At 41.1% G+C, this 17,251-nt stretch overlaps 1 protein-coding gene across 1 annotated transcript in view; it reads right to left on the reverse strand.

The window, feature by feature from the left end:
- CUNH15orf52 (chromosome unknown C15orf52 homolog) overlaps positions 1-17,251 on the reverse strand; it is a 36,094-nt gene that overhangs the window by 6,673 nt on the left and 12,170 nt on the right. The window contains exons 5-7 of the mRNA XM_018559260.1: positions 11,256-11,327; positions 10,521-10,642; positions 8,975-9,024 (exon numbers count right to left, since the gene is read on the reverse strand). Coding sequence (XP_018414762.1) covers positions 8,975-9,024; positions 10,521-10,642; positions 11,256-11,327 — 244 coding nt within the window. The remainder of the gene's footprint in view (positions 1-8,974; positions 9,025-10,520; positions 10,643-11,255; positions 11,328-17,251) is intronic.

The raw sequence follows: 17,251 nt of genomic DNA on the forward strand, positions 1-17,251 counted from the left end.
TTGGGGGGGGGTGGGGGAGTGTGGCTGGGAGGGGGGCGCATTGAGGAACCTGGCCTTGGGGCAGCAGAGAGAGTAAATGTAAATCCGGCCCCGACTGCTTGATATAATTGGGGGAAAAAAGATATAGCCCTATCTGTCCTCTAAAAAGCAATATACTGTATATTATGTGTGGGTGCGCTTAGTAAGAAAGTATATTACGGCTGTGGAAGAATCCCACAGCAAAAATTTTAAAAGTGCTTCAGTCATTAAGGAACAGAAAAAAAAGCTCAGTCATGAAGGGGTTACAGAAGCTTAAATCACTCATCATATAATCAAATAACATGCTTATTTATTTACAATTTTTTTAAAATAATTATTATCTAAATTGAAGAACTGCTCGTCATGTCCACCATGCGAGTAAAAGAGCTGTCTGAAGAACGGAAAACTTAGACCATCTTCCAATTCTGCATATGCACCAATAAGCACAAAATTGTGAAATTTTGCAGTTTGCCGAATGACTTGCATATTCCTTGAGGTTGATATTATATGAATCCTACATCAGACCTCTTCTGAAAACTATACCCCAATTTTGTATGCACATTTTTGCAATGTTGCCCCCTTCTTCCAAGAGTGTAGATGAATTAGAGATGTAAAATAATCAAGGGAAGCAGGCTCATATTTCACCTGGCATCTCACAACATCAAAAGTACCATGTTGTTTATAGGAGAACTATGAGGCGAGTGAAAATCACTCATCCTCATAGTTCTAGCCGACCTGTGACAATGAAACGGTCACAGGTCGGCTCAGTAGATCGGGAAGTGAGCGGACACATACCGTCGCTCGCTCACTTCTGGATCTATCCCTGCAGAGAGCCTGCAGTGATTCCCCCCCTCCCCTGTCCGATCATCCAGCGCTGACTGGCGGGGGAGGGGGTGGGTACAGCTGGCTCTGCCTCTAGATAGGCAGAGCCAGCTGTCAATCACGCAGCTGGGTGGATCTCGACAGTAAAGACGGGATCCGTACTGGGTGCGGCGTCTCAAAAAAGGAGCTGTAGCTTGCGGTATACTGAGCTTTGGGTGACGGGAGGACGCTAGTTTGTGTCCTCCCATTACCCTTAGGAGAACTATGGGGAAAAGCCCTAACCCCATAGTTCTCCTTTAAGAACATGGATTACTCTTGGTATGTCATTATGGAACCAGGCATCATTATCCGAGAGGTCCAACATCTCTGAAAAGGAGTCTCAAGTAACAAAGATGGATATAAGACAGCGGCATGTAGATGCTCCTTTTAGTATCCGTATTAATTGTCTACGGTTCCATGAAAATATTTTTCCTGCCTAAACATCAACCTTCACAGTACAGATTTGATCTTAGGCCTTGCTTGTGCAATTTCAGATATTTTTGCAGACGGATGCACTTACTGTATTATACTGGAGTCAGAAATTGCAATGCTTCCTTTCTATTTCTGGCTCTATATAAAATTTTATAAGAAATACACGGACGCTTACCTAGCCAAATATGGTTAACCATTATTCTTCTTAGGTCTGGTAAGATATTCAGCAGGAAGGGTAATCGGCAAATTCTGTATCAGGAATAAAAATCTCAGTAAAATCATAAATTATTATAATTGCTAACGGACTGAACACCATGACTTGCTAATTTTTAATGCTGTGCTGGCCTAAATAATTACCAACAATGCACTGACTCCACATATTTCTTATGCCCATCATCTATGCACTTCTCTGACATACCATTTGCTAACACAATACCTTGGCACTCTTGCCACTATACTGGCCCCGTTTTAAAGTCAAGATCACTGAAGGCCAAAAGATACATGAAAGGTTGCCTCTCCCACCTGGTACATGACCATACAGAATTACTGATGTTGGGTGGTTGATATACCTTCTTGGTTTCTAAATGAGTGCCTCCTAAGTCATATCAATAAATAATTTACCAAACATACTGAAAATGTTACATTGCGATCAGTCAGGTATTTAAAATCAAAAGGTGTTACAATTTCAGTTTTTTCTTCTTCTTTCAAATACATTTTAATTATTTGCTCTTCACAACAGCATTGTTGGAGCGCAATATGGCCAAATCAAAACATGCCAAACATGTTTGAGAGTTGAACCACATCCCAGTATGGCAGATCATTCACAGCATAGATGGAAATCCAGCACCTTTTTCTTGCTCTTTATGTTGTCAGTCTATCATAAGAAGACCACTTAACTACAGTGGTGCTAATAGAAGGGAAGGAATGCACTGCTCTTCACAAAAAATTGCTGCCCGTATCAACTTTATTCAACATTATATTCTGTGGACTATGAAAAGAGGACTATGGGGGGGGGGGTAACCTTTTTATCGCATAGTTCTCCTTAGGGTCATGGGAGGACATATACTAGCGTTCTTCCGTGACCCAAAGCTCAGTATATAGCGAGCTTCAGCTCGCTATAAACTGAGAGCGCCAAAGCCGAGACGGATTACGACAATACTGTCTGGATCCACCCAGCTGCATGAGTGACAGCTGGCTCTGCCTATCTGGAGGATCGGAGTGGGGGAATCCCTGTGGGGAGCAGTGACTGATGGAGGGATCTATTACACCTTAGTTGTATCAGGAAATTCAACAGCAAAAAGTCAGGATACCAATTTGTGAAAACTCTCAAACTCAAAAATAACGGTGTCAAACAACTTGACAAGCATCCAAAGTAGAAGAATAAAGCAACTACAGGGCAGTTTAAAAATGGGAAATTCTGTAAATGAGTCAAAGTTCTGAACTCTATCCAGTTGAAATGCTGTTGTGTAAGCTGAAACAGACTGCTTAAAGAACACACCTATGAACACAGGAATGTGTCTTACTAACGACTAAGCAGCTTCGCCAGTAAGCACTCGGTGAACCATAACGAAGGCTTTGAAAGTCATTAACAAAGGATTTCAAATTCTTTTCTCATCAATATATACACACACACGCTCCTCACTGCAGAGGACTTTTCCACATGCAGCTTTGTATTGCGGCATTACACTTGGGTTGCGATGAGATGCACAGGTTTGTTTGCACCCACCATATGGTTCAGGATATAGTTACGTTTTTATTAAAAAGCAGAACTCTGACCAGACATTTTTTTACCCTGAAAACAAACTTATACTCACCCGATTCTCTAAGCCAGATTTGCTTTTCTTCCGGTCCTTGAAGCCTCTCCCTCCGCAGGAGCAGTCTGAGGTCCTGTAAATCATCACGTTGTATACATAGTGTATAGAGGTAAGGACACAGAGGAATATTCCAATGCTGCAGATTAGGAGGAGAGAGGCTTCAGTGACCGGAGAAGCAGGCAGCCAGCTCCACTGTTTGGGTGCGTTTACCTTTTTCTTTAACACCTAGACAAAAACGAGAACTTAACCCTTGCAGTCTGGGGGTAGTCCCACTGCAAGGGTTAAGAACACTTTTGCTTGGAGTTTTTCCCTAATTGTCAACAACAGACAGGCTAACAAGGAAATGTCAATTATTAGCAGATAATGTGCACTATAATATGCAGTCAGATTTGATGGTGGGTTTTGCTGATTTTCCCATCAAATCTGAATTTTTAAAATGTATTAATTCTAATATGACTATAACATTGTACTTTATTTTGTTTAAAACTGAATGAAAAGGCTCCTCCTTACTCTACCATCACATGTATATAAAATTTAAAGCATACAGGTTATAAAGTCAACAAATACACGTCACAGAAAAGATAAGATCCAGACTCTTGCACTGCATATACAAAATACAATCGCTGCAAAAATCTGTTTAATGAAAAAGTATTGGTAAAGTAAAATGTACTCTTCAATACTCAGAGCCGGCATGTGACACTGCGGCTGTCGCACACCATATCTATAGCTTTAGAACTGAGCGATCACAAACCGCTGAACGCCCAGCTCACAGCTTCTCCCTACAGAGAGTGGTGACTGCAAGACAGCTTGCATGCTCTGTAGCCGATATAGACTTATTATAAGATTGGAGTGTAGTGCCTGGAACTCCAAATTGAATGTATACATCTCAAACTCTTAGAGGAAAATCTGGTCACAAAAAAAAAAAGGCTTTTGTACTTACCATAAAATCTATTTGTTGGAGTCTATTTGACAGACACATAAATTCTAATAAAGTCTAGTTATACTGCCATCTACAGGAGGTTTGGACAATGGCAAACAGAAAAACTGTAAGCCGGTCCCCGTAAACCCCTCCTCTACCAAGCATGCCCCAGTTTTGTGAAAAAGGCAGTACCAAGAACCACACCATAAAACAGAGATGGGTTGGACCTGTGTCCCTCAATGGACTCCAAGAAATAGATTTTACAGTAAGGACAAAAATCTATCTTGTTCATTGAGGGACACAGGAATTCAGATACAGTTGGGACATCCAAAAGCAGTCAACTTGGGGCTGGGCAACAGCTACTGACAGGTCCATAAGAAGGGACTGGGGGACTGCCTGCAATTTAGAACCTCAGAAGCATGAGCTAAAAAAATGTTGAGAAACCAAACACCCACCAAAACAGTTGAAACAACATAACTACCTGATAAGAGGGATACAGACCCACACCACAATATGGTCAACAGAAAAAAAAAACACTGGGGCAAGCCCCCAGAGGGAACCTTAGACTTATCAGATGGTCTGCATAATTTGGCACCAGCCATAAACTCCGAACCCTTAGGATTCAGGGATAGAATGTTCCATGATAAGGAGGAAGTTGCCTGGCCAAGTTACTCAAAGAATGTTATAATCATCACAGCGCAATACCCCATAAAGATGGCTACGTGATTCCTGAGACCAGTAGAGAACTCAAGGATAGCATGTCACAAAGGGGTAGAGTGCATGAAAAGTATCCCGACAAGGATAGGCAGGAATGAGAGGTACATTACAATTTCAGACTTGTTAAAGTAGGAACTACAAGAACTGAGAAAGCCTTCTAGAGAAACTTCCTCAAGAGGCTTCAGGCCGCCAACCGCAGAAATAGGACCTAGCTCCAGGTAATTAAGTCCCATGTGTCTAGATGGAGTACAACTCTAAAATCTCCCCACTTACAGGTGAAACTCGAATAATTAGAATATCGTGCAAAAGTAATTGCAGTAAGTGCTCCAAAAGGGGCCCAAACCAAGTACTGAGTACATATGCATGCTTGTACTTTTCAGAGGTCCGATATGGTTCTATGTACAATCCTTGTTTTATTGATTGCATGCAATAATCTACTTTTTTGAGGTTGTGGATTTGGGGTTCTTGGGGTTTTCATGAGCTGTAAGCCATAATCATCACAATTATGACAAATCACGGCTTGAACCATCTTGCTTTGCATGTAATGAGTCTATCTCATGTATTAGTTTCACCTTTTAAGTTGCATTAGTGAAATAAATGAACTTTGCACGATATTCTAATTATTCGAGTTTCACCTGTATACAGGGACAAAGGAATACATGGAAGTTGCACGGATTTGTGCAGTAGCACAAGAATGAAAATGGGCAACCAAAGGAGGTGACAGCAAAAAGAGTTTAGCCTGTGGGCTAAAATAGGTGTCCTCAGCACCCAAATGTCAGAGATGCAAGCTACCCAAGAACCTGTCTGGGTGCACAAACAGCCCCCCAAGTGCAAAAGTGGAGGTGCACCTTCATGCAGAAGATTTACAGAGGGGTTAACTGACCTCCGACTTGCGGTTGAAATAGATGAAGGGTGGGAATCCTGCAACCCATCTGCAGTCCTCTTGTGTTGAGGCAGGAGCACACTGGTCAAGCTTGGTATTGCTAATAGCAATGTCATGAGCAGTGGTGAAGAGGCAATGTCCCTCAAAGGTTAATTGATTCAGATACGCTTAGGATGCAGCATCCTATCTACACAGCCAGAGTGCTCTGTGCATCCGAATGTTAGACACAAATGTAAGTGCTTGTAACAAGCCATCACATCTAAAGTACAAGGCTCCAGGTACACCACAGCAGTGGAGGGAATACTTTTATGGAAACTACCCAATCTGACATGGTCTGACAGATTAAAGCATTTGCCAAAATGGCAAGACAAGTCAATTCAAACTGGGACTGTCAGCTGCCAGTGGAATCTTAAAAGGAGAGCATGACCTTAACCAGTCTAGTGGTATTCCTGTTATGTGGGTCATTGGTGTGCCTATGATGGGAGCAGACCACTAATTTCCAAATGCCCTTTCAAAAAAGGGAAGATTGCAACACACTCTTAGGTGGGCAAAGGCCCCTTCAGTCTGCATAGAAGAATGTCTCGTGGGTCTAGTGGAAAGGTCTTTGCAGCTGTAAGAGTTTTAACCAGTTGACATCCGCGGTGTTAAACCCCCTTCCCATCCAGGCCATTTAGACATGTAATAGCAGGGTAATCCCCTGGGTGCAGGGTAGCTTGCACTGTAGCAATAAGTTTTGAAACAGCCTGTAAATCTGAGGTAATGACAGGAGAATGCAGACTCTCAAAACCAGTCTTTTCAGAAAGACTGCTGGGATTCTAAATCTGACTCTGAGATGGTGACAGGGACCACAGGCCTGACTTGATCTAAGGACTCAGGAGGTCAAAGACTGGCTGCAGGGGAAGGCACAGAGCCTCTTTGGGCAGTGTGCCCAAATAACTGAGGACAAACAGCTAAAAGGTCCTGAGTGGATATTGAGGTCCCTGTGGACATGGGTCCTCTCCAAATAGAGCTGATGGTGACGGCCCTATAACAATATGGTCCCTGGTTCTATTACAGGTGCAGGTTCCTTCTGAGGATACTTAGAAAATGCTCCCAGAACCACTATGGGAGCATGGCCTAACATCATCCGTGGCAGAGGGACGGTCCTCTCTCTGTCTTAGAGAAGACATGTTAGTCCCCGAAGTGGTAATGCAACTAGGCTAAAATGTAATGCAAAGCCTCAGGTACTCCCAAACCAAGGGGCAATTGGTGCTGATGAAGTTCTTAGGTGGCTGGTGGTGACTAGATCACTGTAGGCAAGCAGTAAAACAAAACTGGAGATCCATGTGGTGATTCATGATCAGAAGCAACACTGGGATGGTGCTTCCTCCAGGCTAAATAGCTGGAAAGAGTGCATGCCCATCACTCCACCCAGCAGATGATGGCAGCGCTCAATTTCTCAGCCTTAGCACTTACCATGGTGAGTGCTGGGAAATTTGAAAGGGCTCAGCAGTGTAAAAAGCAAGGTACGGTAGCTCCTGGTGTTTTAGCCTAAAGATTCCAACTCATAAGTAAATCTTCGGAGACCGGGTAACACCTGGGGCTGTGCCACGCCTTCGGTTCCGAGAAGCATTGCACGGCTAATTAAACAGTACAATCTAGTGTAGAAAGCGCCATAGTATAGAGTTCAGTGCCCAAAGGTCACATCTCAGGTTAGCCCCGCATGTACAGACCAGTGAGGTCTGGGTACGGCCTGTAAAGCCGATCCAGATAACTGTTATATAGAGACTAGCTCAAGCATTGGCACAATGAAGAATCTTGATTAATAATGCAGAGGAAAAAATCCATGAAGAAAAGAAGGCAGGCAAAAATATTTTTTTATAGCAGAGCTGAAGAAAAAGTGTTAAATCACCTAGGACACCAGCAAAAAAACTAAAGACATGCTGGACAGAGGAGGGGTTACACACGGGGGCTGTCTTACAGTTTTTGTGTGTCCAAACCTCCTGTAAGGAATGTGCTTTTGAACGCGCTAGAAAATGTGACTATTCCAGAAGAGTTAATCCCCTAGCACAGTAACATCCTTTCTTGCACATCATAGCTCTTTTCTTCTGGGAGTGTCTAAATTCTAGGTAAGTTCCTTATACCGGGGTAAGTCTAAAAGTGGACCTTTACCCATATCTTTAAATTGACAACAAACACACCTTTAGAAATATTTAGTAATGACAATCTACAAACACATACTTCTAGATAACTGCATCCTTTGTATTCTTTGCATACCTTATTATTATTTTCTTCCCTAATCTTCTGGTAGTGGCCATGTTTACTAAGGGCAGCTTACTAGCTCTCCTATTATTTCCTGGATTTATGGCACATGTGACTAGGACATGTGACCATGCACATCACCTCAGGGGAGGAAAATGCCTTTCCCTGAGATCTTGTGAGATTACAGATGAGATTTCCCAGCAATACTCTGCTGATGACAAGGCAATCCCAGTGTGCACTGCTTTGGCAAAGTGAAGTCATTTTCACTTTCAAAGCAGGAATACTGCAAGTGTAAGTATTCCAAAATCACAGCATTTCACACCGGACACGTCTATGTTATTATTAATCATCATACATAGAGGGATGCTTTGGTAGAATTTGATGTTTGACTGTAAAGGTCCGCTTTAAGAGATTACACAATGTATTAACATTTGCTATACAGCTGAGCAAAGCCAAATGTTTTATGCCCTCATCCATTTACATCTTCTGACAGGCTGCAATGTATTTTACTAGAATTATAGAGATGGAAACCCATTGGATATAATATATGTAACATTATACATTTATGACAAAAGAATGAAGATCTGCTTTGCTATCTTTGCCACTTGGATAACAAGCAAAGATATTTTCAGCCTATCACATAACTGCGATTTAAACAGATATGAAACCTGAATCAGATTATATAATCTAGTTTTTGAGTCAAAACATTATCAGGTGTGTAAAATATTTAAATGTGTCTATATAAAATTTGGAAACAAAAAAGGCAGAAGAGCTCCAAAAATGCATATTGGCATCTGGGTACATAAACTTACAATTATGGATACAGTAAATATACAGCATGAAATGGCCCTACATTATGAAAACCAACAAATATGAAGAGTGTGACTGAATATTCTAATAAACTATTCAAAATAAACATCACTGGCAGCAAAAATAAAGACATGGTTCTGATACCGATTTAGGAACATATATTAATACTTTTTATTAATACTTAAAATTCACTTCTCTCTCCCCAAAAAAGTTACTTATTGAGGAAAGTCTTATTTCAGTTCCTAGTGGGTTTCTTTAGGTATTTAATGTGATGCTCACCTTTTTTGCCATAGAAGCCACTACGGACTATGTCAGAATCATCTTTAAACCTGCAGAGAACAGCAGACATCAAGCAATCACCATTTGCAAAATGTTATGAAAAAGTTATCTTTTTTTAAAATTTAACATTAAAATCATTTCCTTAGATAGTTCAATGAGGAAAACAGCAGATGTGAGGTATAAGCTCTGTCCCTAGGCAGATGGACACTAAGCAAAAAGCAGAAAGGCATGTCCCAATTTTTTACTGCTTACTTACTGCAGTGCTTTAAAGAGGAACTTTAACCTTCAAAAATAAACAACACCAAAGGCACCTTTAGAAATGTTTAATGCTGGCAATCTACACAGAGATACTTCTAGATAATTGCCGACTTTTACTCTTTGCATACCTTATATTACCCAGGTATCTCTAAATCTGTCCTTTATTGTATGAGCAAGAAACATATGTTTTTAAAATTGTGCATAGTCTAGTGCAGTGGTTCTCAACCTTTCTAGGGCCCAGGACCCCTAGGAAACATTTGCAAGTTTTGGTGACCCCCAACGCTAAAATCATTATTTATTTTTTATTATTATAATCATTTGTTTAAATTTTTTTTTTTACTTGTCTACCTATGTTTAAAACTTTTTAATAATATTTTATTATTGTTTACTTGTCATTGTCATCAATTGTTTTGTTTTTTAATTTACTTGAATGATATTTATATTATTTTTTTTATTTTGTTTTGCTTGTTAGCAATTTTTAATTTGTATTTTTTACTTTTTTCCCACTTAACTTTATTGCTATCACACAGGAGGTAACAAGCCACTGTGTGAAAGCATTTGGAGGAGACAGGTTCTCTTTATTGACCTCCAATACAGGAGTGCTAGCACAGCATTGTGCTGGAACTCCTGTGACAGCGGAGACAGGAAGCCTGTGTGCAAAGCGTTCTTGTCCCACTGTTAACAGAGAGCAGACCGGAGAATGGAAGTTCTCCAGTCTGCTCCCCATGCTGAACTAATTTGCCTTGGTCCTGGATCCCCCAGAAGAGCAGGAACCCAGAAAACAACGGTGGGGAGGAAGGTAGCCGGCAGAGGAGGATGGACTAGGAGAGGCTGAGGAAGGGGGAAAGGCTTAGAAGCCTCCTCATAGCGCAACAGGGGGTTGCAACCCACTTTTGGGTCATGAACCACAGGTTGAGACCCACTGGTCTAGTGCACACACTATTTTACTGCAAACAAGGACTGTTTTTGGTATGCTTGGATGTACAAGACCTTTGACTTACCCAAAAAGGACAGTAGGATTCTAGTGTACATCTCTTTTCTTTTATTGTTTTGTTATCGTTATTTATTGTTATCATCTCATCTCACTTATCATATCTTTATTCAGCAACCCAGCTTCTGGCCTGGGTTTTAACCTCCTCACTACACAAAGTCTCCCTTCTCTTAGCTGTCCTAAAGATCTAAAGGAACAAATTCAGACCAAGGTTGTGCATGTTCTGTAATAAAATATAACACAATTTCAAGTATCTTGGCAAAGGAACATGCAGGAGATCTAAAAACTGGCTCTTACAGATCTGTCTTTTCCATATCCCAGGGACGGCGCCACTCTCCTTTTGAGTTCTTATGCCGTGCCACACGGTCAAGATCAACTTGTTCACGCTCTTTCTTCCACCTCAGATATTCAAGATCATCCTGTACAAAGTAAAAAAAAGACTTTTGAGCTTTGTGGGGGCAAACATTACTTACATGCAAAAACAACATATAAATCAAACTATCCATTAACAAACAAAAAAAAACACCTTGAAAATGACAATACCTAAGAATTAGTTATACAAAGGCATACTTTAAGGGTCAGAGGCTTATGGACAACAGGTAAGCAAGCAACCCCATCTGGTCTGGTAACACTACAGATTATTTTAGGACTAATATCAGGTCAGGCAGGTTACTGGCCTACAAAGTAATTTGAAGGCCAGAAAAGCTTCTTAATGCACACTTATGTTCAACATGTTGGGAAATATCTGTGCAAGTGGATGTCGATTGTTCTCCTTTCTATATAAAAAAAACAATTATGAGTAATTCTCCACTTAAATTCCATATACTCCGACCAACTGAATCAATATGGTCTCAGAGCTACTCAAGAGCTTCTCATGTCATTGCTCTCCACACCAAAGAAATAACATAAGAGAGTCAAATATTTTTTCAGTGAAGTGCCTTCTTTAATGAAGTCATCAATTACATTTGCTTTTGTTATCAGCGAAAACACATAACGATATGATCAACCTTGCCACTTTACATTAGAGCTTACCTTACTGATTTGCTCTTTCACGCCAATTTTCTCTATTTCTTCATGCTTTTTTCCAGCTTTCTTCTTGGCTTCCTAAAAAAAGAAGAGATCACACAACAACATATCACATAAAATGAATACAATCTGGTCCTGCATTATTGTGTTTGCAATGGACATGGATCACAGATGAAGAAGTTAATACAAATGGGTTTACGTAATATTGCAGTGCAAAGAGAAACTGCACAATTGTTTTAATAAAGTTTTGTGCTGATGTCATGTCCCCAAATCTATATGTGCTTTGCCCATTCAAAAAAAAGCATCCTATGATGAAACGGCAGCCATGCGTCAAAACACAGAGGCGGAGTCACGACACCGGTGCACAAAAATTGGGAAGACTAAAGCCACTCTATCTGTAAAAAATAATTCAAGGTAGCTGTTTTGGCCACATCGTTCTCAGTGTCAGAGAAGTGACCAGCTCTTTCCCTCAACTAACAGGTAGTCATGGTAAAAACCAGAAAATTTATATTTTCTTTACAATAATAGTGAACAAGGTAAAGTTGTGTTCAGATTGAATACCCAGTTATATGCGAGGAAAATATAAAAAACATTTGTGAAAACCGCTTTTTCACGAACATTTACTTTGCCAAGTAAACCACCTTTACAGCGGTAATCAACCGCATTGTGGGTATTAAAGAGGAACTGAACCCATATTTTCAAAATAACAACAAGGCACCTTTAGAAATGTTTCGTAATGACAATCTACAAACACATACTTCTAGATAATTTCCGGCTTTTTATTTTTTGCATACATTGTTTTTCTTTCCGTCCCAGTCTTCTGACAGTGGCCATTTTAACTAAGGGCAGATTACTAGATCTCCCTTTACTTCCTGGAACTCTGACACATGTGACTAGGACATGTGACCATGCAAATCATCTCAGGGGAGGGAAATGCCTTTCTCTGAGATTTTGTGAGATTACAAATGAGATTTCCCAGCATCTGCTGATGTAACCTTTCCAGGATGCATTGCTTGGGCACATGACAGAGTGCACCAGGAAGTGAGGAAAATGCTCGACAAAAGGCTCACTGCTGCCTAGGATAGCTCCACATGAAAGTACATCCGCACTCCTTGAATCTTCAGCAGAATCAAAAGTATTTATTCCTGATGTCCATAACACATGGTAACACACAGATCCCATGCAAGGGGGATCTGTGTGTTACCATGTTACCATCCCATGCAAGGGCAACCTCTTATGCGTTTCACTGCTTAGGCGTACTCATAGAGGTCATGATTCTGATAAAGATTCACGTACTATCATGTAAAATAAAAATGTTTGTTTAGCTAAAGAATGTAAGATCATTTCATATCAGCATGCAGAGCTGTATGCTGATGTGATTTTTAGACAAAGGGGGTAAAGGTCCACTTTGAGGCCCCTCATGATCAGAAAATGTTAGAGGAAAATGTGCATTTATCAGCCCGGAAGCTATGCTATGGGGCATCACAATGATCTGAAACATAAGGCCAAGATGACCCTTCAGTGGCTGCAGCATAAAAAGTGAAGGTTTTGGAGTGTCCATCACAATCTTCTAACCTCAAAATCGGTGAATCACTTTGGGGAGATTTTTAATATGTAGTTTATGCTAGACAACCAAAAAATTTACAGGAGGCTTTGCTGCTAAAAAGAAAAAGAACAGGAATTTGCCCTGCTCTTGAAATACCTGGAACCGGTTTATTCAGTAGTAAGTGTTGCGGATCTCTCGGGATATGAAGCCGGAGGATCTCAAAGAGCAGGGCAAAAAACCTATTCCAAAAGCGGAGCAATTTTGGGCACTGCCACCAAATGTGGATCATAGTGCCTCGCTGATTGCATCCTCTAAAACATAGGGGGCTCGTCGCAGGAAACATAATTGCCAATCTAACCGGGACAAGGTATCATCTAGAAAAAACTTTAAAATTGGCCTCTGCTAGGGAGACGTTGGGGATTCCCATCATCAACCTCGTAGTGCATTGTTGCCATTCTTCCAACGAGAGAACAGCACCTAGGAACAGCACCATGGGAAAAGCCCCTTTTTATATGTGAACTGATCAGACAAAAACAAGAACTTAACCCTTGCAGTGCTGGGGTGGCCAGCACTTCAAGTTAGTAGTAACCCAGGTGTAGCACAGTTCCAGAACCCACATTAACATGGAGGGCTGGAGCAAGGGTTCCTGGGTGAAAAAAAACAACAAAGAATGTGGAAGGTGAAGAGTCCTGATCAGCATCACAGGGGAAAGAATAGAGAGCAAATGAAAGGGGCACCAGAGACAAGAGATTGTCCTGTGGAATGAAAGAGGGGCTCTCTGTAGATGAATGCCAAAAGACCCACCAGGATGCACAACCAGGCCCCCACTTGAAGAAATGGGGGTGAACTATCATGCAAAAGGCTTTTCAGAGGTGTTATCTGACCTTAACGTTTGAGCCTTACAGGCTAAGCAGGAGTCAGGCTTAGAGGGCATGGGGGCACCCAATACAGAAGTAGATAAGGAAGGGTGAAATTCAGCATACTACTTCATAGATGACCTACATTGGGGCAAGAGCACATTCTGGCCTCATGTGACATTACTGGCCATGTTGTCCAGTAAAGGGCCAAAGAGACCCTTGAAGGGCCCATCAAGTTGGGTGCTCTTTGGATATGTCATCAGTGTCCCAGAAACACAAGCATAGTTTTGCTGCACATCTGTGTGGACACCAGACCCATGATGCATGTAACTCATCACAACTAAAGCATATAGAAGTTTTGTGAGCCAATATGGTGCCTTCCAGCAGCTACCGCTCTTGAACGCACTGCAATTGGTGTGAACAAGCCCTAGAAGGTCTGTTACATACACCTGCCCTTGCCGAGTACAAATCTAGAGCTATCCAATTAGCAGGAAGCAAGGGTTTTGTTGAATGCAGAGCTATACGTCTGACAGAGCAAATGTCCTTCTCTGCAGCATGCAAACACCAATTTCTGATAGGGAGCTGCTAATTTTTGAAAACATCAGCTATCAAATATCTAGGCTAGTTTGACTTAGATGTTGAAGAATCATACCACTCAGCCTGCACCTTCTTCAAACCTCTTAAAGATCAGTGAACCAACGCTAAAGTTTTGTTTTTTTGTTACATGCAGGGTCCCGAAACTATAATTAAGTGGAGCTTAAGGCAAAATAGATGCACTAAGCTTCAAAGTCCAGTTGTGGGCTGACAACACACAGTCTTTTTTGTGGACTGAGTAGTGTCAGCCCTGCCCAGTATCTTTTCCTTAACTAATCAACTCCTCCCACTCTGAGATCTCTATGGCTCCAAAGGTATATATTCTGTAGTCCAAGAAAAGAACTAGGAGGGCTCTTTGAGATAACACATGAAGTGGACACCACTGAATTTCTGGAAAGATCAGCAGTTTTTTGGGGGGGCTCTTATCAATTAGATATAACAAAATGCTTCCCATGGTAAATTAAACATGTCAAAAGGGAGAAAATAAGAGAAGCTCATTGTTAGGGTTTACATACACGTTTATACAAATAGTCTTCTACACAGTCCAATGATCTCTTCATGGGAGTTCATACAACTGTAACTTCCAGCATTCACAGTATAAAGCGATGTTTATTGAGCTTTAGCACTGGCTGTGCTCAGGATTAGCAGACAAGTCAGCAAGCATTATTTATGCCAGCTTTGCAATTCAGCGTGCTAACTACTGCAAAGCCTCTTGTTCTTTGGTATTGTGTGAGGCTCTTGCCAACTGACATAGCATTCTTTTTGTCTAATGTTTCTGACCATAAAAGGAAACAGAGCAGCTCTGACTTTTACACTGTAATTTGACATTCATCATGATAAAATAGAACAGGCAAAAATAAAGGGAGCAGCAAGCACACCACACTATGCACCACTTGTGTTTCTCTTTAATGAAAAAAAGGATTTTACATGGCAGCATCCCACCCAAACCTGGTACCTCGGTTCACGAACTTAATTGGTTCCACGATTCTGGTCGCGAACCGAATAAAATTTCCCCATAAGGTTCAATGTAAATAAGGTTAATCCGTTCTGACCCCTATGAACGTGGCCGCGAACCGATTTTGGTCACGAACAGAATCAAATTTTCCCATAGGGTTCAATGTAAATGAGGTAATCTGTACTGAACCTTATGTAAAAAGACATTTTAACCACAAAAATATGAAAGTACAGTACAGTATGAAGAAAGTGAACACTAACCTTTCTTGAGGTGACTTTGGACGTGGAGGACAGGAAGGTGGGTGGGGAGGAGGTTATTTTTTGGAAGGAGAGTCCCCCCTCCATAAGGACATCAGTGAGATCTCTTTCAGGGTTTTCCCCTCCTCTTTGTCTCTTAGCTGCAGGGTCAATTTTAGCGAAAAATCTGTCTGTCACTTGTTTTTTCCTGCGTTGCGATCTCGACTAGAGAGAGCCACGACCACGTGTCAGAGCAGGAAAGATGGCCGCGGTCGTGTTCGTCACCCGATGCAGAGCTCGTGAACGGAGGCAAAATTTTGCCAAACTTCCTGTTCGCGAACTGAATTGTCCACGAACAGAAGCGTTCCATGAACCGGGTTACCACTGTATTTGTTTAAGGTAGATATCCACCTCAGTAGTCAGAACTCTATGCTTGAATTCCCAGCACTGCATACCCACCCTAGTAATTATGAGGAATACGTCTCTTTATTAAATTGTTAATTCATATCGTATGATGGAGAATACACAGAGTGAGATCACCTACTTTGGACCACGTGGTACAAGGCTCCAAAGCAAGAGATAAGGCTCCAAAGCAAGAGATGTAACACGTTTGCGGACCACAAGACTCCATGAGTAACTAAAATATAAATTGTGGGTGGACTAAACCTTTTAAGTGTTAAATGATTCTCATGTCCATAAAGCAGAGTATACAACACAACACTGCTTTCAGGAGGAAAGCAGTATCTATAGAAATATCCTGCATGAGAAAACTCTGTGGCTGAACATCTGCTGCTGTGAGGCCAAGAATGATTGATGCATCAAATAATACATTCTGAAACTCAAGATGTTTCCTTCCAGCCCAAAGAATCATCTACATATCCATATTCAGCCAAGGAAAGTCTAATATTACAACTCTTAGATTCATCCTCACTCAGTAGTTAACATTAACCACCTAAGCCTATCTGTTCCTTTTGATTTGCCACCATCTTCTGGATATGCATGGAAATGCATTTGCCTATTTTTAAGCACTGTGATATACTGTAAAGCTGACTACATATGGTCGGTTGTGGTACCACTCTTAAAGGGCTGGATGCAATTCACACTCCATGTGTGGCTGGATGGCTATGCCACTGTACAAAGGAATAGTAAAGAAGATCTATAACCTAACTGGATGACATACAATTTGCTATAGCGATGTTTATCAAGCAATTGCATTTTTCTTTTCATAAAATGTTGTTTTTAGCTTGTCATCCGTTCTAATCAGTGACACTGCTCTCCACTAGCCTCTTTAAGCCACATCCTGTCTACATACACATTATTGCAAAGGACCGGATTCCTCATGGTGACAATGGTGGGCCATGCCTACACAATGTCTAGCGACATCGGTGCTTGTACTCTCCACTATGGTGCATGTGACAGGTTGACAAGGCTGGAGCTCAATTAGGAGACAGCAGTCCCCCCAATGTAGAAGATGCTGGAAAATGGACCTTCATGGTGGGATCACTTGCTATTATCTTAGCATCATTAAAAGATTAAAAACTATTTTTGAAATCGCATTCGCATGTTAAAGCTTATAAGAGATTTTAGTGATTGGCTTATTATTGTTAGTCATTACACTTCTTAAGGAACTACCCAAGACCTTTTTATCCTTTATTACCTTTTTTATGTGTCTAAAGGAAGTACTACTATAAGAAGCCAATTACTGTGAGTGGGACTGACAGCACTAGGAACCAATCAGTTGTACTGCGTGCATTAGAGCTGCAGCTAACGATTATTTTCAAAATCGATTAGTTAGCCGATTATTAAGTTCGATT

Source organism: Nanorana parkeri, unplaced genomic scaffold, assembly GCF_000935625.1.
Source record: "Nanorana parkeri isolate BGI_ZX_2015 unplaced genomic scaffold, ASM93562v1 scaffold386, whole genome shotgun sequence".
NCBI classification, from domain to species: domain Eukaryota; kingdom Metazoa; phylum Chordata; class Amphibia; order Anura; family Dicroglossidae; genus Nanorana; species Nanorana parkeri.